This window comes from Melampsora larici-populina (genome assembly GCF_000204055.1).
Source record: "Melampsora larici-populina 98AG31 unplaced genomic scaffold MELLAscaffold_8, whole genome shotgun sequence".
Lineage (NCBI taxonomy): Eukaryota > Fungi > Basidiomycota > Pucciniomycetes > Pucciniales > Melampsoraceae > Melampsora > Melampsora laricis-populina.
Window position 1 is genome coordinate 694,751 of NW_006768772.1, and position 21,701 is coordinate 716,451.

At 40.0% G+C, this 21,701-nt stretch overlaps 4 protein-coding genes across 4 annotated transcripts; 2 read left to right on the forward strand and 2 right to left on the reverse strand.

Annotated features, from left to right (window-relative positions):
* Nucleotides 1-1,178: 1,178 nt before the first annotated feature.
* On the reverse strand, nt 1,179-2,648 carry MELLADRAFT_77115 (uncharacterized protein; the record flags this gene model as incomplete). Its single annotated transcript, XM_007407280.1, has 3 exons — nt 1,179-1,652; nt 1,740-2,078; nt 2,449-2,648. The coding sequence occupies 3 exons, from the start codon at nt 2,569-2,571 to the stop codon at nt 1,179-1,181; spliced, it is 936 nt and encodes a 311-aa protein (XP_007407342.1).
* Nucleotides 2,649-5,040: 2,392 nt separating this feature from the next.
* On the forward strand, nt 5,041-5,778 carry MELLADRAFT_104071 (uncharacterized protein; the record flags this gene model as incomplete). The annotated part of the gene is made up of 4 exons (XM_007407063.1): nt 5,041-5,125; nt 5,166-5,369; nt 5,457-5,510; nt 5,582-5,778. 4 exons carry the CDS (start codon nt 5,041-5,043, stop codon nt 5,776-5,778), a joined length of 540 nt encoding a protein of 179 aa, XP_007407125.1.
* A 7,571-nt stretch (nt 5,779-13,349) lies between these two features.
* Nucleotides 13,350-13,932, reverse strand: MELLADRAFT_31252 (uncharacterized protein; the record flags this gene model as incomplete). Its single annotated transcript, XM_007407279.1, has 3 exons — nt 13,350-13,579; nt 13,700-13,787; nt 13,885-13,932. Coding segments are annotated over 3 exons (366 nt in total), but the record flags the coding sequence as incomplete, so codon positions are not given.
* A 338-nt stretch (nt 13,933-14,270) lies between these two features.
* MELLADRAFT_95848 (uncharacterized protein) lies at nt 14,271-15,138 on the forward strand (the record flags this gene model as incomplete). The annotated part of the gene is made up of 6 exons (XM_007407064.1): nt 14,271-14,322; nt 14,367-14,505; nt 14,582-14,611; nt 14,749-14,906; nt 14,989-15,036; nt 15,113-15,138. The coding sequence occupies 6 exons, from the start codon at nt 14,271-14,273 to the stop codon at nt 15,136-15,138; spliced, it is 453 nt and encodes a 150-aa protein (XP_007407126.1).
* Between the last annotated feature and the right edge of the window lie 6,563 nt (nt 15,139-21,701).

Below are 21,701 nucleotides of genomic sequence, written 5' to 3' on the forward strand. Positions count from 1 at the left end.
GAAAACATGATATTTCTTGTAGTGGAATTAGATGATTTTATCTTTAAAAGCAATAAATTAATTTCAAACTGAGCATAGGAAGAATCAATGATACAAATTGTCAATCAAAAGTGAAAAATTGATTTTACACATATTGATGTATCTACAACCTAAATTCATAAAGCTTGACAACCCAATCCTGTTTCCAAATTCCTTGCCAATTTAATCCACTTTCCTTTGTTTGCAAAACCCTTAAAAAGCTGATTGCCCTGCTAAGCCCTTGTCATGATAATTTCAAAAATTGAAAAAAGGAATGAGTCAAAAGAACCAACACTTTGGTTGCTCAAAATTTGTAGAAAATTAACAGAAACAAGAGCCAAACTAATGCCAACAATTATAGTTTTGGTCTTTCATTTGGAGATTGGGAGATCTTAACTGCAGAATAAAGATAACAACTGTGGGATTTGGGGTTATCACATAGAAAAGTTAACTCAAGCCAAAAAAAAGCCAACAGCCTTTTGCCAATGAGATACTTACACAGGCCACATACAGGCCCTGTGGCTTCCAGGGCAAGCATAGGGCCTTAGCCACATGGTGTGGGGTCTATTGTGGGTGTCTGCCCAGGCTCTGAGAGGCCTCAGGTTAATGGGCCCCGGGTGTGACTGTTAGTCAGATGTCACCAGTTTTTTTAAGAAGGTATCAATCCAGATGGGCCTCCAATCAAGGGTTGATGAAGTAGTAGTGCCATACCTCATCAGTCCAGACTTGTGAAGCTTACATTCTACCAGCTCATATTTGACAATTCATTCCAGGTCAAGCATTAATCACATCTATCAATTATGTATCAGATATCTATGCAACACAAGTACCAAATAGATGGCTTAAGACAGGGTGATGTTATCCTCCTAGCATATTGAGATAAATCCATTTCAAAAAAGTTCCAGGAAAAACCCAATGCTTTTATCAGTCAAGCATTCCAACATTTTCTCCCAAATGAACAAAGAATTGAACATCACCCATTCACAAATGTACTCTTTCCCCTCTATGACATCAAAACATCAAATGAAAAAAATTGACACAAGAATTGAATCAAGACATCTTCTCAACATTTTTTTCTGCAAAATTTCAAAACAAAACCACAAACAAAAACAAAAATTTCCAATTCAATTTATTTTCCTTCAACAAACACATTCATTACATCATTTTTTAGCTTTTGCTCCTCTCTTTGCTCCAGAAGCTTTGGTTGGTTTTTTGGTATTTTTGGTAGGTTTAGTTACTACTACTTCTTCATCAACAACCATTTGATTTTCCGTTTCAGTTTCCTTTTCTGTTACCATTTCCGTATCTTTTTGCGTTTCAGTTTCCTTTTCAACTTCTTTTTCAACTTGAATTTCTTTTTCACCTTTAGGAACAAAACCTTGTTCCAACATTCTTTTTAATCTTCTAACTTCATCTACTGTTTCAGCTTTTTCGATTGCTAATTTGATTCGATCTCTTTCTTCATTGGTTAAAGTTTTTCCCATTTGTCCTGGTAATTGTTGATCTTTTTGTTGATAATCCATTTGGATTGCATTGTTTTCAGTTTGAACATCTAGGATTAATAGACTTTTTGCTAGATCGGTGGGTAGTTTTGTGGTTGGATCGTAAAACAACTCTAATGATGTTTTTCTTTCCTGAAAGTTCAGAACAAAAAAGAAACATAAGTTTACGTAAACAAAAGAAAATGCTATAAGATGTTATGAAACAGGGGACGACTTTACCTGATCTTTGATTCTACGATGATCTAACATTCTAAGTTTCTTACAACTATAAATACACCAATCTCTATAAAATGACATTTTAGTAATCGGATTTCCATTAAGAACTAAGAATTCTAAATGTTTGAATTGACTCAAAATTTTAAAAAGTTGATTGAAATTAGTCAATTGACAATTACTCATTACTAGTGATTTTAAATTAGGTAATGATTGTGATAAGTTGGGTGAAATAAATGTGATTGGATTATTAGATAAATAAAGATGTTTCAATCGGTTTAATTTGGGTAAATTGATGACTGATCGGATTATATTATCGGTTAAGTCTAATGAATCGATTGAATCCTGTGAAAGAAAATCAAAATTGATAAAATGTGGATTGAATTAAAAAAAGGTGATACCAATGCCAATGTTTGGTCACATGGTATCACGTGGAAGAAAAGGAGAAATGTCCAGGTAGGCATAAGTTTGAATTAGTGGTAACAAAACATGATGAAAGAATTAAAGAATCACCGCATCACCGTATAAACGTTTTTTGTTTTGATTTCATTGGATCGGGGAGTTGAAGAAGACCGTTCAAGTATAAGTTAAAGTAAAGAAACAAAGTAAGTGATGATTTGAATAGTTTTTTTATATATGATTCGACTCATCTATCAGGTCAGTAAAGCAAAACTTTCAAAAGAAATGAAACAAATCAAGATCGAATCAAACTGACTTTAGTAACTGCCAAGTTCTCTATAGCTGGTATTTGAAAACCACGTAAGTCTAATTCACGATCTTTGAGTGGATTGAGGTAGGAATGAGTTGAAAGTAACAGTTCGGGTGTCATTCGCGGCATCTTGAATGTTAGTTTCTGGAGTGATGTGGTTTTTTATTTGATCGATCGTTCCGCCCTTTTGGATTGGTTCTTAATTCCTACTTTCCGTCGGTTTTAGTTGTTCTTGTCCTTTTGACCGCTCAGCTCATCCATATCCACTCGATCACCCCAAATTGCCTGTCGACGCGGTCCGACAGTACCGACTACAAATAGTGATGAACAAGTGTCCGACTCAGACGCGGGTCAGGGTGGGGGTGGAAATTGAACGGGTCTCAAACCTGGCACTACAATCCTCAGAGTCAAGGGCCAAGGCTCTGCTTTTTGGAGTGGAAATTGTGTCCCAAGTTTTTGAAGAGCCATCCATTTCGGATAAAACCATAGAATTACACTCGGAACCTCATGAGTCCTTGGCACTTGAAAACAGCAGTGTAGGACAAAACATTAGAAAAACCTTCCAAGTAGCAGATAAAGTGACAACATCAGCGTATGGATCTCACAAGCACTCTGAAGGATACTTGGCAAACTCAATGACATTAACAGAGGGATCTGGTAATATTGGAATCATGATATAAATTGTATTTTTGTACTCCAAATATATGGCAAAGATTCTGAACAAAATGGGTTCATGCTGCAGATTTTCACATTGGAGTATTGAAGGGACCAACAGTGACTCAATCAAAGTCATTGCGCCTGCAGCCATATAAATTGATCAACAATTACTTTGACCTGTGGCCTGTATGCATTCCCCTTTTTTTCAAACTCAATCCTTTTTTCATAATCAATCCCTTTTTCGAACATCTGATTGGTCCTTCATAACATCTAGCATGGAAATGTTTCAGTCCTAGTCTCGATGAAAAGCAAAGCAATCAACCTCTCTCAATGACTGTCTGCGTAATTCTCTTGGTGTGAAATGTCATTTGGGTGTGGCAGAATTGTAATTTTACACATGGAGACATTATTTTTGGTGTAAGTTTGACATGTGCAAATACGAGACTTGGGTAGGGTAGGGTATATACATTGTTACGCTGGAATATTTCAAACTGCATTTCTTGGTGTTAAACTTTCAGCGTAAAATGAATGTCGTGGCCAGCTGAAAGACTTTTGCACTGTTATTTTCAAACTGCAATCTTTAACATCGAAAAAAAAATCGAAATGAGGGTAAAAATCAAAACAGGGGGTTCGTTTATCTTTACACTGACCCAATTTTACACAGGATGCTTCGATTCAAATGACTCAGTGTAAAATTCCCCGTCCCCATATGGAATTATTGCAAAATTTTCTATCAAGATGTTACCGGCTAATCAAGGGTAGTGTTAGGAAGATGCTCGCTATTTGTCTACTCAGATATGTACACATCTTTCCAATCTTTGAGACTCGCGTCTTACATAGTGGACTATTTTGTGCACCCATACGCTTCGTGTCACGTACTGCTATGCAGAGCCCAGCTCCTTGAAAACATATCATTCTTAGAAACCCTCGTACAAAAACAAAGATATCTGGTCTCTGTGATCGCCGGCTCCATTGTATTGGGTTGTGGCTATGTTCTGGATCATTAGACACGTGCTTGTAAATCATATTGGCCGGAGGCCTTGGGGTCCGTCGAGTGTTGGTTTGTAACTTTTCACAGATTGTATATTGATAAAGTACAGATTCTTCTTTGAAGTATGAGATCTGGTTTAAAAAAAGATAGAACTGTGGCAACAAATGTCACCGGTGAACATCCGGCGGTGTTTGAAAGGCGCTCGCGATTGGTCTCTGATTGAATCACTCCGGATCCAAAAGATCTCAAAGACAAGACATCCGATAATCCATTCAAAAGGCTAACTCAGTGTGCTCAGACTTGTTTGTCGGATAAACCGCTTTTCACTTTGGACGAAGGGCTTGGGAGTTATATGACATTGCACGGGCGGGGACTTGGCCGCACAGAGAGGGGTTTGTCAAGCTAAGACTTCTGGGTTCTGATCCTCCACGTTGAAAATGCCTATTTTTGATGTTGATCCGTTTTTTGAATTCTAGGTCTTGAAGAGATGCCATATGTCGATATTTTCGTGCCTCGGCCACAAACTTCAAATGTAGAGGCACGCGGGACTTGATTAAGTTAGGATATTTTCGAAAAATGGCTCGTTAAGCGGAAAGTACAACATCTTGCAAGTAGGACAAACAGACGTTATCTAGGTAACATGCGCAGACGTCTCATAATGAACACAAATCTTTTTTTTGTTGAAGATTGTATCATCAGGTTCAAAAGATGGAGACTCTTCATTGAGTTTTCCAATTCAAGCAGATGAGAGGCCGGAGGTCACTTGAGAAAAAAAACAAAGATAAAACTTGCGAGAGCATATGTGATCATCAGCTACACTATAAATGAGTTCATGTCTTTCACCAAGAAAGTTTTAAACAACGCTTGGGTTTAACTCACCTTCTACTCAATAACATTCATATCATTTTTGATTACACGTAGTATTCTGTTTTACCTATACTCTCCTCGAGATGATTACCTTTTGGATTTCACTCGTTATTTTGATGGGTTTTCGATCTGTAGTGACAGCTATGCAAATAAGTGAAATACAAGATGGTAAGTCTTGACTTGCCTGGATTCTTTTCATTTGTTTAAGCTACTTATCATCAATGTGGTGGCATGGTAGAGGGACTCAGAGCTGCTGTTACCACATTTGCTCGGGACATTCTGCTTAACGAACAGACCATGGGAAGGGATTGCTACAACCAGAGGAACCTTGCGCCAGAAGCTAGAATCTTTCACCCGCATGTTGAGATCATCGAGATAATCGATGATAAAAAGGAAAATGTTGAAGTAGAGGGTGAGTTTGATTGAATTGATGAAAAATCTTCAATTGCCCCTTGTGATGTCTCATGGAAGCTGATCTACATACTGGTAATTGTTTTAGCCTTCTTGGACGGTATAGAGAACCACAAATACTGGCGCAGCGGGTACAGAATAGGTGAGCCTCAAGGAGATCATCAGAAGCGTGCCACAAGCATTCAAGCGTTATGTACTATTTGGTGACCATAGATCGAGTTGAACCAGTTGAAGGCTCAAGAATGAAAGTTTCTTGGCCTTTACATCAAGGAGTTAACCCGGTCATTACCTTTGGACTCATTGGATCAAATTGGAAGATTTTCAAGATGGAATTTGCAAATGTTCGCCCTCCGTCTCGTAAGGACGCGGACGGCAACAGCATAGACGAATACCCCCCTGACAGCCCCTGACAGCCCTCCGCCATCACCAACACTGCCAGAAAATAAAGCAATTTCCCTGCGGAAAAAATTATTACAATTGATGCATTAGATAATCAGAAATGCTGATTTAATGCATGTTGGCATTGTCATCCATTTGTTGCTCTGAATGGCAATGTAAGCTTTGTGACTTGTAAATTACTACTCTTTGTGACTTGTAGTCACTTGTTGATTACTACATGCAGAGCTGCAATCAATAGTACATGCATATCTGGGCATGCACTTGCTTGCTGATGCTTGCCAAACATGCTCAGCAATGTGCTCAGATGTTCAGCACAGTTGTGAAGTAGCAAATTTGTACAAAAGAAAGATAATATAAGAACATGCTGAGCAAGTTGACCTGTGTAGAATGTGAAAGATCAGATGTGGGCATATATCGAGCAAATTTACCAATTGAGGAGTTTGAGAAAGACTGATTTTGAAGTGTGAGCAATCCTGTGGGACTACCAGTATTGCTCTGCTAGTTTATCAACTAGCATATCTCATTACTATTCAAGATTAGATGTGGCCATCATACATCTCTTTATATTTTGAGTCTATGTCATTTGAAGTTACACTTTGGTGTACAAGCATTAACCCATAATTGGAAATTTTCAAATGTTCTAGACAAACATTACATAAACTTAAATACCTACCCCCCTTTGAAACTTCAGGACATGACTTATGATCATAAGCTCAGTGGTTTCACAGGGGTGGGTAGGAACTGTGACATACTGAGCATTTACACTGTGAACATCATTCAAATTCCCCAAGTTGGAAGAGGAAAATGATTAATAGTACAGTTTGTCATAAAAGGATCTAATACTGCACACCTGAGCCATAACACCCACACTACATATGTGCAGCAAGCTAAGTAAATAGTTGTCTATCATGTACATACAGGACGCTCAGTTTTTTGCCCACCAGAATAAATAAATCACATGTTATACTACATGTAGCTTTTTTGACTGTGACAAAATTGTCTCAAAAATTCACTACATATAATTCTTCAGCTGCTCAGGCAATATTGTTGAAGCTATTTCTTAGTAACAGAAAGGGTGTTACATGCAGTTGAGTTGATGAGATTACACCAAAAAGTTGAGTCAGTGTATGTAGTCAATCTTTTGAATGCTTTTGTCAATCTGAAAAAAGTGACAGCATGTATTACATATGAATAACTTATTGTGATGAGCAGATAACTGAGCCAAGCTGTATGTACATGATAACCACCTCTTCACTGAGCCTGCTACACATATGTAGTGTGGGTGTTATGGCTCAGGTGTGGAGTGATAGATCATTTTATGACAATCCCTACTCCCAATCATTCTTTCCTGCCCACTTGGGGAAGTTGGATAATGTTTGCAGTGTGAGGTCACCAAAGATCACTAACCTAGAGGTGCACCCATGAAGTATGCGGTGGTAACTGGTTACAAATCTATTCAATCTTACCTCAGCACTCTCCTTTCATACCTTTAAATCCATCCCACGGTGTTGCCAGATTTTGACAACTCCACAATAAATTTCTGCATTTTTCCACATTCTCACACAAGTTTTGGAAAGCATTTCATGAAGAAATTGCCATAAATTTTCAAAAGAATTTCTGAAGCTGTGTAGTATCTTCTGCAATTTTTTTTATTCAAAACAACTTCATCAATCAAGTTGCACTGTGACCATCCTTATATCACAAATATCTGACCAGAATCAATTTGAAAGCACTTTTCCAAAAGCATTTCAAAAAGGCCTTGATATACCCTTTGATCAGCAGAGTTGAAAAAGCACCTGTAATAACTTTTGAAAAGCATTAATTAACTTTGAGTCATGAGTTCTGAGGCATTTCCTTAATCTTGATATTGAAAAGTCAAAACAATGACTTCATAACTTTCTAAAGCATGTCCTTTCACTTTCAATCTAAAGCTTTGGAAGTCTCTCTTCACAAGATGTATTCCCCAAAATAACTGTTATGTTGTCATCAGTCAAGCTGAAATGCCCACATCAAGTACCACATAAAGCAAATCCTTGAACTCTTTTTAAAAGCAAATTGCAAAAAGCACTCTACTCTTTGGAGATCAAATTTTAAATAGTGTTTGCAGCAACTCCTGAAAAGCATTCCTGTCAACATTCAATCACATATTTTGGAACCTTTCACAAATTTCAGAAATCAAATAACCTACTATTTGGACATCACATTTCAAAATGCATCTGCACAAACTCTGGAAAAGCTTTGTTTTTGACTTTCAATCACATGCTATCAAACCTAGATTTAAACACTGTGCCTGTGGAGAACACCCTGGACGTTGGGGGCCCTCAGGAGTACAAAGGTTTGAAAGGCAAGGCTTTGTACTTGTTAGAGCCCCCAATGTCTGGGGCAGCCCACATGGGCACTGTGAAATGCCCTCTTGTCAAAAGCAATTGTGGACATACTTGAAAAGGATTCCCTTTTATCAGACCCAAATTTTCATTCAACATATCTTTTGCTCAACATGCCTTTTCTAATTAAGCAACACCGTGAGCATTGAAGACCACACAAATTCTATGCTAAAAGAAATATAACCTTGTCACATTCATCAGTGGTACACAAACCTGAACACCCAACCTAAAACCCCATGGACAAAACCCATGACAACCCAAAAACAATTGGGTAGTGGACAGACCCCCAAAAACAATTGGGTTGTAATGGGTTTTGTCCATGGGTTTTTAGGTTGGGTGTTCAGGTTTGTGAACCACTATTATATGTTGTTATACATGTTTGAAACAGTTTGCATACTTTTGACTTCTGTTAACCTTCTCTGCAAAAGGCAAATAATTATTTTGATTGGAAACTATATACATATCAGGAATCAATACCTCAACACCGTCTAAACACCACTTTGGTTCTGAAATATTATCTCTTTGAAGTTTGACTTACACACTCAAATTTTTGTCCTCTGTCTAAATTCAAGCACCCTTGGCATTTATGTTGATTTGAGCAATGTACAAGTTGTGATCTCCTCATCTCTTTTACAACTTTTATAGCCAAAGTTATCAAACACTCTTGAACAAATCACTGTACCTGTTATCTTGCTTAAAAGTCAAGTTCACTTGTTTTGTTAGATCATGAACAATAGGCTGAGTTGTTATCATTAAATAATGCATTGATCCACGCTGTCAAGACTCATTTAAACTCTGTAACCCAGTTGTAAATTTGCCATTTGGATCCAATTTGTATTGTAGCACATCTTCCCAGAGCTCTTCATCATGGAAACAAGCTCCTTGAGAGCATTGATTCTCACAAAGGAGATAAGAAAAGGGCATTTGGAGCCATACTGGCACCAATCATTTGAGAAAACATAAGAAACACTATTGACATCACAATAGAGATAATAGAGATGAAAGTACAACTTCAAGTTTGGAGAGAAAGTTTAGTAAAAAGTCCAATCAATCTGCCATGAAACCATTGTACACAATTGGTCTTGAAATCACTTCATAGATGCTGATTCAATAATCTCTCCTCTGTTGAGTAACGGTACTCAAAGTAACTAGGTGGTTTCTGCCTAGTTGGGAAACCTAAGGAAACTTACTTCCAAAAAGTAAGCGCCACCCGGAAAAAGTAGGCGAGCACTCTTTGTACCGCCGTGCCGGCTGCCTAATCTCAAGCTCATCATGTCCATCGGATCAACCACCACCACCATCCTATTCTGAAGTTCAAACCCTTGGTCTCCCTTTATCATTCACAAACTGATCTACGTGTTCAACTACTTCAATCAACTCACCTACTCATTCTAAAGATTCAATTCAACAAATTCTACTTATCATCTCATTCTAGCTTTGCATCCCGTTCGATTCCAATCTTTTCATTTGATAAACTCAATCAAGTCCTTACCCTAGATTTTCAACTGATGCAAATTGATTCTAACTTGTGAGAGTTGTGACATACAATCGATTGTTCAAAAGCTTTAACCCCGTGCGAGTTGTGAAAATTGATTATTTTAAAAACAATCAATGGGTTAAAGGGATCTGTTGTGAATGTGGCGCGTTTCCTTTTCTAGGCGTCTCTGAAATAAAAATTGAACAAAAGCCTGAGTTGAGAGTGCTCAGTGCAAATCTTGTAGAAAGTGAGAGTTGGAACGATCAATTGTTTCAAAAAACAATTGATCGTTCTCAAATCAAAAGTTGACATGATTTAGAGGTGAAGGTAGGCGTGTAAGCCTACATAAGTTAGAGGAGGTTGGAGGTTGTGAGGTGGACTACATGACAGATAGGACCTTTCTGGATGCTTGATCCAGGTCTACCAACGGTTCTTGCCGAGGGCCGATTCGAAGAGGCCAAAGCTATGTTTAGAGTAGAGAAAGGGTCCTCAAAGCTACCCAGTCGCGCCAAGCATACTTAGAAAGAAAATCACCGCCAAAAAAAAAAGTAGGTTCTAGGTTTCAAAGTAGTCAGAAACCACCTAGTTACTTTGAGTACCGTTAGTGTAAACAAACCAAGAATCTTCAATCTACTCCTATTGCCTAGAAAAGGTAGACCCATTCCAAACAAGATCCATAGTTGTTTTGTACACTGCGGTTCAAAAGATTCGTAATCTTTATGTGATTTCACCATCCTGTTCCAATGATGTTGTTTTCATATGTTGATGACATGCCCAGTAAAAACATGATGTAAACATATGTGGTTGCGTTGCAAACTTGTTATTCTGATCTTTGTTCAACACTCATCCTACATAATCGTGATGTAATCAGCAGGCATGCTGAAGGTATCAACAATAAAAGTCACACATACTTACGACATATCGCTGATATAATCTTCTTGGTTACATTTATGAAATGCAATACACACATCGTCCAAACATGGATTCTGGAACATGAATCCAACCCAGATCTTGATCGGTTTGATTTTGATTTGATTTTAATTGTCATTTTATTGTATCGGTATTGGTATCTCGATTTTGATTTCTGATTTCCTCTGTTGGCATCATTTGGTTTCCTTTTGGTCACAATACTTTGCTTACTGGGGCAACACAGTGACATGAGACGCTGGATACGTTCCGGATGTACCGTACAAATAAGAAAAACAACAATGTTTGTGCAACAAAAAGACTTTTAATGTAAAGAAGTAATTGTAGGTAGCCATAGAAGAAAATCCCAATGATATATAACAAAAAAAAAGGAAATGATGAGCCAATCCCCATTCAGTCAATATCTATCAGTACGGTACATCTTCTTGCCACTAGTTTTTGCCAGGGAGAAATATATTATTGTTTGGGGGTTGGACTTTGAGAAACTCAAGGATGAACTGAGAGGCCAATTGAGAGCAACAAAATTCGATGCAAAGGATATCCAGTCAATCCTTCGGGTTCCATACAAGGACATCCAATGAGCAGAAAAAATCACCATGGACTAGTGATGACCAGGAGAGATCAAAATGGGTTAGCAACTCTAGAATAACGGCTGGACAGACAGATACAAAGCGAGATGAAGGCATAAAGCAGCTATACTTCACTTACCAAGAATATCATATCACGATCGGTATGCAAGGTCGACAGATGTTCATCGGACCGACAATCTTCGCGGCGGTGAAATTGAGTTACCTGAAGTCACGCAAAAGCAGAAACACTCAGTTCATCTAGTACATGTTGCACAGAAAGATGTGTCGTACTATACCCACCAAGCCTTTCAAGTTGGGAACTGATTGGTCTTTGGTTGTATGGCCTAACTCAGGTCCGTATCAATAAGAAGAGTGATATATGAGGTCGCGCGAAGGTGGAAGGCGGGGGTCATTGATCAAAACCAAATCAAATCCAAGCAGCCACCGAGACTGATGAACGAAATTGGATAAGAAGGGAAACGAGGGAATGGATATGATAGTAGTATAGAGAAAAGAAAGTAAAACAAACAAGAGATAATAAAAAAACAAGTCAAAGAGCGGAACAATGTGAAAAGTGATCTGAGACTTGTTGTCAAAAGGGAAATGACTTGATTTGAGTGAAGGTTTTCATGACTTGGTTTTCCAAAAGTCGAACCTCGGGTCTCGTGGGCTTGCTTGCGACAGAGCTTTGGTATCAGAAGCTCATGAACAATCTACATCACTGAGCGGTCCAAGATGAAAATTATATGTGAAGTACCTGGTGAAATCATAACGGGCACATTCAGTTTATGTTGTGGTCAATTTATGTTCTGATGAGGTATCAAGATACCTCGAGAATTTGTGTTTTCAAATTATGACCCAAGTACATCAGCTCTACATATATTTTACAAAAATTCAAAATCCACATCACAATTACAAAACAGATTTGTCACTGGTAGGTAAAGTCCCATGTTTCTCAAATGTGATTACTGGGGGTGTTTTGAACACATATTTGCCCTTAAAGTTTGCACCGTAGTGTAGGTTCAATAACCAATGAATTTGATGCCATGTGGTACAAATTGAGAAATTGAGCTGGTAATGAGCTTCATATGATGCTCTGGTTGAGGTTGGATCAGTCAATACATTGAACATGATGAGTTGGTTTGGTTATGCCAACATACATATGTAATGGTATCAGTCCAACTGTTGCAGGCATGCCCACATCATCATGGTCTCTAGTGTTCTTCAAACCTTTCAACCCCAACCAGTGACATCCCAAAAAAAAACAATCAAAAGCACCCTCAACTTTGAATTAGTCCAATGGTACAAGTTCAACTTTATACCATGAGCTTGCCAAGACTCAAGTCATGGTGACTTGATTCACAAAGGAGACAAAAAGATAAAATATACTCAAAGTGCTATTGTAAAGACTCAAGACCCTTACTGTCCGGCAATACCCCTTCTACACAAAATGTTGATCAAAAGGGGTAGGCAAGTAAAACAATAATCAGCAGCAACCAGGTCAGTTTTTAATTAGATGGTAAAAAGTGGCAGAAAACATTTTTTCTACTGGGAAGGGGGTTTCAACCACAGCATGTTAATAGTGCCTCTCACATGGGAATCATATATTTTTGAGAAAGTTGAACATCAATTGGTGGAAGCCTTCTCCCAGTCAAGACTATAAAGCCAGCTTGACCAAGTGAAAATGAATCTAATTGATCTATGCTGTGTTGCACGATTGCACCAAGGACTCGAAAAAGCCTATAAGTGACTCTCTTCTGGTTTTATAGAAGAATGCATCAATTATCCTTGATAGTGCAGAAAAAAGGCAATCAGATACACAGCTTGGTGACTTGTAAAACGTATCCTGGTGATCCCTTCTAAAATCAGGCCCAAAGCTTGGTTATATCGGAGACCTGAAAAGGAACTTGATGCCAATTTTTGTATTCAATGTAAGATGCATCAAGTACAAATTTCAACTACTTCTCCCAACCCAGTAAACCAAATTCAGTGAGATTAGTCTTATTACATATCCCACCTTGCTTCATTTGCCTTCTGTAGCCATCGTATTGAATACTGAAAAGTTGTGGTTAAAAGCGGAGAGCTAAATCGTAGTAGAGAAATGAAAAGATACGAGTCAGAAGAATCACTGTGGTATACCAAGTCAGAAGAAAGACCCACCTGAAATTTCTTGGCGGAAGATCAAGTAGAGGTGAAGATTGAGAAGTGTACGTAGAATAAGCCTTTCGATCCACTCTATTTAATTTTTTAGCAGTTTTAGCATTGGTATGAGTACGTTGACCATTCACAGGAAATCCTAATGCATGTCTTTTTCCTCTATACGATCCAACGGCTCGATGATGAGCTATATTCGCTCGAACTTCTCTTCTTAAATCACTTTCGATTATTAACCTTTGAAGTGGATCTGCTTCTAATGAAAGTGTTTTTGGTTTTGGTGGATCAGAAAGTTTGAAATCTAGGATTGATGGTGGTTGGATTCCTTCGAGTGGTGAAAGTGGATAGTTGGGTGGTGGTGAGGTTGGTGGTGAGGAAAGTAGGGCCGATAATCTTGAGATTTGGTGTTCTGACATATCACCGACTGTTAGTTTCGGATGGAATTGAAGCCGATTACATATCAATTTGGCTGTGTAATGTCCGATGCCAACATACTGTAGTAGAGCGAACTTGAGAATAGAATGAAAGCAAGCTTGTCAGAATCGATCATCAATGAGAATCATGTTGAAAGGCGGATAGAAAGTTGATCTGGAATGAAGGACTTACTTGGACGAGTTTACGCTCTGGTAAGTTGACACCGAGTACAAACATTAGGGTTCGGTGATGATAGGTTGGTCAAATCGGCTTTAAATGAACCTCTGCTTCGTTTGAGTAGGATGATAGTTGATCAAGAAATCGTGAAGTTATTGTACTTGCAGGTTGAGCAGTGAGGATGCGATCAATTGAAATTCCAATGGAAACTTGAGTTCAGGTCTAGGTTTAATTTCGAAATTTCTTCCAAAATCCAGGAGTTTTGTGCATGTATGCGCGGATTGAGAGCGGTTCAGAGCAGCTCAGCACTAAATCTAACGTTTGACGATAAGTTATCAATCTCATTAACGCAAAGAGCCCATCATCTCATACCACATCCATTGAGCGATAACTCCGAAATCATGGCCACTAATAATCCGGAAAAGACTTATAAAATTTTATTTGTTTGCCTCGGTAAGAACTTCTTTCGATTACCGCATACACGCATGATCAGGAAGTGCATTCGATGCTGACTAGTTTGATTGAATCAGGTAACATTTGTCGATCACCAATGGCACAAGCAGTTTTTGCTGATCTGGTAGAGATAAACGGATTGTCTTCTCACTTTCCACGGATCGAGAGTGCTGGTACAACAAAGTACATTGATCCGATTTAGTTCTTCGATGGAGTCGTTGAAAAACTAAATGATGGGATAATCTTTTCGTCTGATTAGTATGCATGTTGGTGAAGCTCCGGATGATAGGTTGATCCTTTTTTAAATAAATCTATCCAAATAAATGCACTTCTTCACTAAAACTGATTTTGAAATTTTATGATTGTTTATAAATTACTATGAATTTTTATTATGGCACTTCCCATGTATCCGATCGGTGATCTTAGAACTGTAGCCATATGTCGAAAGAAAGGAGTACCGATCTCTTCACGTGCACAACACCTCAAAACCCAAGACTTCTATGATTATGATTATATTTTAGGAATGGATGAACATAATTTAAGAAACATTAGATTTATTATGCCATCAGATGCTAAAGCAAAAGGTATGAATTTACACCTTGAAATTATCTTTCCACTGATTTTCTTCCCTTCTTGATGCTGATGGTTGTTCCTATTCATTCGTAGTCCACCTGTTTGGAGGATTCTGTAATGGAGAAGTCATTGATGATCCATGTAAATTCTCATCCTCAATATACATACATAATTGAACACTTTACATTGACATTGGTTGTTCTTATATGTTGAATAGATTATGGCGGGAAGGTAATAAAATAGCAATCCTACTTGCTCGAATTTAAACAAACTTCATTTGACTTTCGTACTTTTTTCGAAAATTTAATTATTCAGGAAGGATTCGAACTAGTATATCATCAATGTAAAAACTACTCCATGGCGCTTTTAAAATCTCTAGGTTACAATGAAGTGACCCCACGAAAAGACCGATTTTGATAACATTATTCATCTGAATATAGTGTAAGGTGCTCTGATCGGTTATTCATTCTTTTCCTCTATACTGATATTGAGCTTATTTTTTTAAAACTTTGTTATTTAGATTTCAGAAATGATGAGAAAGGAAGAAAGAAAGAAATCTCGTCAATATGTATTTGTCTTGAAGTATTTTATTTGTAAAGACTATCAATTCTACAAGTGTCTTCGAACTCCCCAAAAGCAATAAATAAATCACATATGCCTCGGAAATTGTCACAAGTACAGTCGACCTGTTCTCTTCCATACCAAAATATGCACATGCGTAAGCAATGTGTACCACCAACTTAAGGAAGTCCCCCATCCTGGTGAGGCCATGTCACAAGGTATAGATTCGGGGGATTTTGTGAAATCTCTCTCTTATGGTGTATCAATGTCACAATTTTCATCAAAAAGATCTGGTATATATGGTAAATGACGGTGATAACAAGGGTTCTGGTTAGGGATGAGTTGGTGGCCTGCTTGAGAGATTTGGTATGTGCGGTTGAATACACTTCATGGATCCAGATTACGCATGCGAGGCCCTTGCAACCTTGTGCTTTAGACCCATTATTGTGTCAAAAATAATCAGAGACTGGCAGTGGTGTTGGAAAGGTTCCTTGTGGTTTGGCTGAGCTTCAAGTGCTTGACACCTTCTGTATTTGAATGGCCCTTGAAGGCCTTCCAACAACAAAACCTTCACTAGGGGCTGCACAGCATCATTCTTCCTTCTGGAATTATTATGGATGTTCACCCTGTTTTTCCGAGTTACACCATGGCTCAATTGACATCTGTTTCTCCAATACTCTACTTGCCAACAACAACCAAGGAATGATTCCACCAGTCATGTGCAACATGCTGGGCTTGGTTCATCTTGAACTGTTGATTGAGTGCTACTATGATGAATTGGCAAAGTTGAAATCACAGCCCAGCAACAGGGAAATTTCCAACTCAACAATCAAATACAAGTCTTTGTGCTCCAAGAAGTTGTAAATACAAATCAAGCATATCTATAGATCCAGGCCTGAAAACCTGAAATACAATGATATAAATGCAGATCTGGCATCTATGTGTGCTCCATCAGTCTATCTTTTCCCAATGCGTGCCAACAAAAAGGGGTTTTTGGGGGTCAAAAGAGGAGCAACTACTGTGATTTTTCTCAGTGGATGAAAACAAACAACACATCATCCAAACAAATGTGTCTATCGCTCTCATATACATATAACACTCCAAATAAGTTTAAACATTTTTCACCTCATAATCAATGATGTACATATTGAAGCCATGGAAGCAGTTTGCAGTGTTGAATGGAAATATTCTTATGTAGGGTTGACAAGACTTAGTTGCAAAAAGACATTCTCAAATCAAAGAATGTATCAAAAGATATCACGTTCAAGTTTCAAGATGAACTTGAAGATATGTGTGCACATATTCACTTTGATTTCTTGAGACCAATTCTTAATGAGAGAACACAATACATATATATATAGATGAACAGACTCTAAGTTTGACATAAACTGTAGACACTACACGAACTTACAAGCCATCAATATTGCTTGAAAAAGAGAAGCTCAAGGTTCAGGCCTTGAAGCAAGATGAGATCTTTGCAATAGGGCGGTTCAAGATGAGAAACGCTAACACCCTGCACGCCAGTTGGCAATCAAGGATTTTAAGGACGCCCAGTCCTTAAAATTTGGGTTTGCAAAGTGGCGAACACCTCTAATTTAAGTTTTACGTCTTGGTAAAATCAGGTTCAACGTTCCGAAAACCGCCATGGCCCTTTTTTTTTATCTAAAACATTTTCCGTTTTTTTCTTCTTGTGATTTTTTTTTCGTTTTTTTTCACCGATCTCTTTGATCTCATTGATCTCTTTATTAGGAGGCCGAGGTGGAAGAACCTAACATCCATACAGTCATCCATACCTCTTTTCATCTTCTTGATTTGCTTATTTCCTCACGACTCGCCTTTTCTTCCTGCATGCCTCGTGTCTCCGAACGAGTCTTGGTCATCCGTGACTTGACCCATCTATGTGTAGTAGCCCACTTGTTCTCAGAAGAGCCTTTGGCTGCCCCTAATCGCCTTGGCCACATCCCCACGGACGGCGAAATCATCTTCCGACATAATCACGCCCTCGCCGTCATGTACAACACCATTTTTGATCCCGAAAATCAGTGGGGTGAGTTGCTGGCTTATGTAATTGGAAGACGTTATCTTCAAGATAGAATCCGCATACCATTCCATACCACTTTCGACCTACGTGACATGCTCCGAGCTCGACGAACCGACTTTCGCCAGGCCATGCAAACGACGTCCGAAGGATTCCGTGCACTCCTGTCCATCATTGAATCACACCACGTGTTCCTCTCTTTGGGAAACCATCAACAGCCCCCAGTTGAAAAACAACTTGCAATGACCCTGGAACGTCTGGGAAGCAACGGGAATGGCGCTTCGGTGGGTAGATTCGCAAGAAACTACAAGGTTGGCAGAGGTTCGGTTATCAATAGGGACTGGGCGAAGCTCTGCAAAATTGCAATTCAACCGTAGTTGAAAGCGAGTTGCAAACAGCTAAGCCACTGTTCAATCAATATGAAATTTCCTTATTTTTTTTAGTAAGCTTTATGGCACTAAAAAAAATAGGGTGGCGCACAGGCATGACCCTCCCTAAGACGAGCTGTCTATTCAAAATTTCCCCCCCCACCTCAGCCAAAAGCCTATGGCAGAACGCTTCTGGATAGCCTGATATACCTTTCACAGGTTGCTCTCGCTCTGGTTTTGGTGAAATCATCTGACAGTCGGGTCTCTTGGGCTTGTAGGAGTAATCCTGACACCTCCTGTTTGCATAAATCGCTTCGGTCGACTTCCAGGGGATTCATGCGCTTATTGAGGTGGCTAAATCCTCTGTCGGTCGAAACCTCGCCCAGTCCCTAATTGCACTCGCCGTGTGATCACAGCGATCCTGGATTGTGGCTCTCACTATCTTACTTGGCCAAACGCCAACAGGCGAAAGGCTATCTCCAATGTTCTTTCACGTGACGGGTTCGCCGGGTGTGTCGGTTTTGTGGACGGAACGACAATCCCCCTCTTTCAACGCCCTGGTCGAGACGGCGAGGTGTTCTTCGACCGTAAACATCGATATTTGATCAATGTCCAGATTGTGTGTGATTGCAACCGGAGAATCACTTATGCGTACGCGGGGTGGCCGGGCTCGTGCTGTGACAGCACTGTCTATTCAAAGACAGAGATCGCAAATTGTCCAGATCTATTCTTTGGTAAAGGTACGTCTGAAAATCATTTGATTTCTTGACTATCATTTTTGCTGACCATTAATTGCCTTCACCAGACGAATTCATTATTGCCGACTCCGCGTACGTTCCGTCAGAAACCGTGGTTCCATCCTATAAAGGGCAGGCTGCCGAGGTTCAGAGGAACAAAGAGTTCAACTGGTGTGTTGCAAAGGCCAGGGTTCGAAATGAACACTGTATCGGAATTTTGAAGTCAAGATGGGCATCTCTTCAAGGACTCAGGTGCTCTTTGAACGATCGTAGTGACATGTTTCAAATCCTCAGGTGGGTCCGCGCATGTGTCATCTTACACAACATGTTGGCGGATCTGGGAAATGCATGGAATGAGGACGATGATGATATGGTTCTACCTGAACGAGGCGAAGCCGGAAGAATACGCGCTGGTGTTGCTGTGGATGCTGCGGGAGTGGAGAAGGGCTGGGCTAAGCGGGAATTGGTTTGAGATCACACCGTAGCATACAATTGGATGAGCGGAGGTTTACCCATCATTTCTTGACTTATTGTGCAAGATCGTGAGGGGTTGTGGTGATTGATCGCCTCTGTGTGTCTTTGTTTTCGGCTTACTAGTTTGTTTCAGTACTTGTTATTTCTCTTCTTGATTGTCTTTGTGTTTCTTAGTTTGTTGTTGTCATTTCTTCTTGATTGTCTTTGTGTCTTTCCTTTTTCTGCCTTTTGTTTGCTTGGTCACGGTATGTCTGCCAATTGTGCAATGAAAATTTTGTTCAGTCTGAACTTGTCTTTTCAAAATGTCTGAACCTGAGTATGAAGAACTTGTCTTTGTCTGAACTTGTCTTTTCGAAATGTCTGAACATGTCTTTTTGAAAGATGCAAAAAAGACATGTTCAGCCATTTTGATGGTGTACGGCACAATTGGCTTAAGAGAGGATGGTCTTTGACCTTGACTTTTGGCTTAAGGGAGGATTTTGATTGCAATAAACTATATAGAATTGCATACTCGAGCAGGACTCAGTACAGACGACCACAAAAATCACAAACTAGTAGTAGAAGAACTTGTAGAAAACAAGTTTGGAGAAGCACATCAAAGGAAAATAGGTGAAAAACCAGGCAGAAGAAAAAAAAGACAGAACGTGTATGAAATAAAAAAGGCCATGGGTAGGTAACATATAAACTGATAAAGGATCAAAGACAGCACGAAAAGCACTTCTGATAAGCGGATTACCTAAAACATCGGTGTAACAAAGTGATTGTTTGAAACATTAGCTAACTTTGACAAGCGAAGAACATGCAAAAGACAACTTACACCCATTCTTGCGTCGGGTATACGAGATGAAGATACGCCTCAAGTTCTTGAGGTGACTTCCCTTCCATTACCAATCGCTTGCAAAAGGCTTTTCTGTCCTTTTGTAACTCCTGTGCCAATCTTCTCGCCTCGGCGTCACGCTGTTCTTGACGATCAAGAAAATACCGCTCTTTTGCCCAGCTGAGGTCTGAAGCACGAGCATCCTGGTCAGCTTTCATTCGAGTCGTTTCAAGTTGTTGATGCAAATTGTTGGCTTTTGTGATCATCTCGAGCCTCGCTTCGTTACCCTGTTGAATGGCGGAAGCAAGCGCATGTTTGTGCTCTTTGGTTTGGATGTGGGACGGGTCAATTGAGGGCAAAGGGTCTAGGCCTCGGCGCGAGAGTGTCTTTTGAGATCCACCACGTTTCATGGCTGCTGGAGTTGCCACGTTAAGCGGTTCACCGTCTGAACTGTCGTCCAAAGCCATCTCTTCAGCGGTAAGTGCATGTTTCGAAGATTGCCTTTTTGAAACTTGTACACGTTTCTTTGTCGTCTTCTTGGGAGGCTGACTATCGACAGTGGTCAGTTGAGGGTCACCAACATTGACAGCTTCACCGTCTGAACTGTCGTCCAAAGCCATCTCTTCCGCGGTAAGCGCGTACTTAGAGCGTTTGTCGGCCTTCCCCTTGGGACGCTGATGTGACGGTGTCGCTTTTCGAACCGATTTTGTGTTTACGTCTGACTTGTCTTCGTCGCGATCGTCTGGTGTTGGCAGAGGCGAGTCGAAGCCAGTGTCGTTGTCGATGAACGAACGATAGTGATCGTTGAGAGGGTTAACGAAAGGTGTTTGCAAGGCATCTTGGGTAAGGCCATTTCCCTCTTCGGGCTCTGCACTGGCCAGGCGCTCTTTGCCCTTTGGTTCGCCAGTTTCTTGCAGTTGATTAGCAGGGTCAGGAACGCGCAGGTGGTCATTCGCCTTCGCATGTCCTGCACGGGGCACACAGGCAGAAAGGTCAGTGTGATATCACGCAGATCAAGACAAGACAGAAACAAACTTACGATGGTCATGACCGTCTGTGGTCTCTCCATCACTCTCATCTTTGGAAGATCCTTCCAAGCCTTCGTCACTATCTCCGTCTGATCCATCGAAAGGACCCACACCACTGTCGAGAATGCCAAAGGGGGTCACATTCCCTTTGTCACGGAACAACGCGTCCATTTCGGCATAGAAAGGGCACATTGAGTCGAGAAGCTCTTCCATTGTGTTGATACCGTCAGCGCAATTCTTGGCAGAAAGGCCACTCCCGGTCTTGCAACTAAATCCTTTGGCGGCGTTGTACTTTGACTTGTAGCGTTTGAGACGCAAGTGCAACACGCGGCCGTTTAATCGCATCTTCGTCGTATTATGTCGAATGTTGTAATCATTGTTGATCTCGATTGCTAGGGGATTCAACAGGGCTGAAGGATTCATCGGCATACCAGAAATGCGAGTTTGACTGACACCCCCGAAAAGGGCGTTACGAATTGTGGGTTTTGAAAGGTATGTAATGATGGTCTGATAATCGATGCGGTCGAACTTTGGGCTGTCTTTGGAAGTTTTACCGGACGGTGCGACCGAAACGCTATGAGCACGAGCGTTGGCAGCCAGTCGAGATCTTTAGAGCTCATCTATCCACCTGTCTGTCCAGGTGTCGAGTCATCTTACTCTAAATTGCGTAGATTGTCAAATCCGCATCGAACTCTTACACTAGGTGCCTACAGATGCTACCAAATTGAACAGGGTTTGTCAGCGGGAGCACATCGATTGAAACTGCATTTGGAAACCTGACCA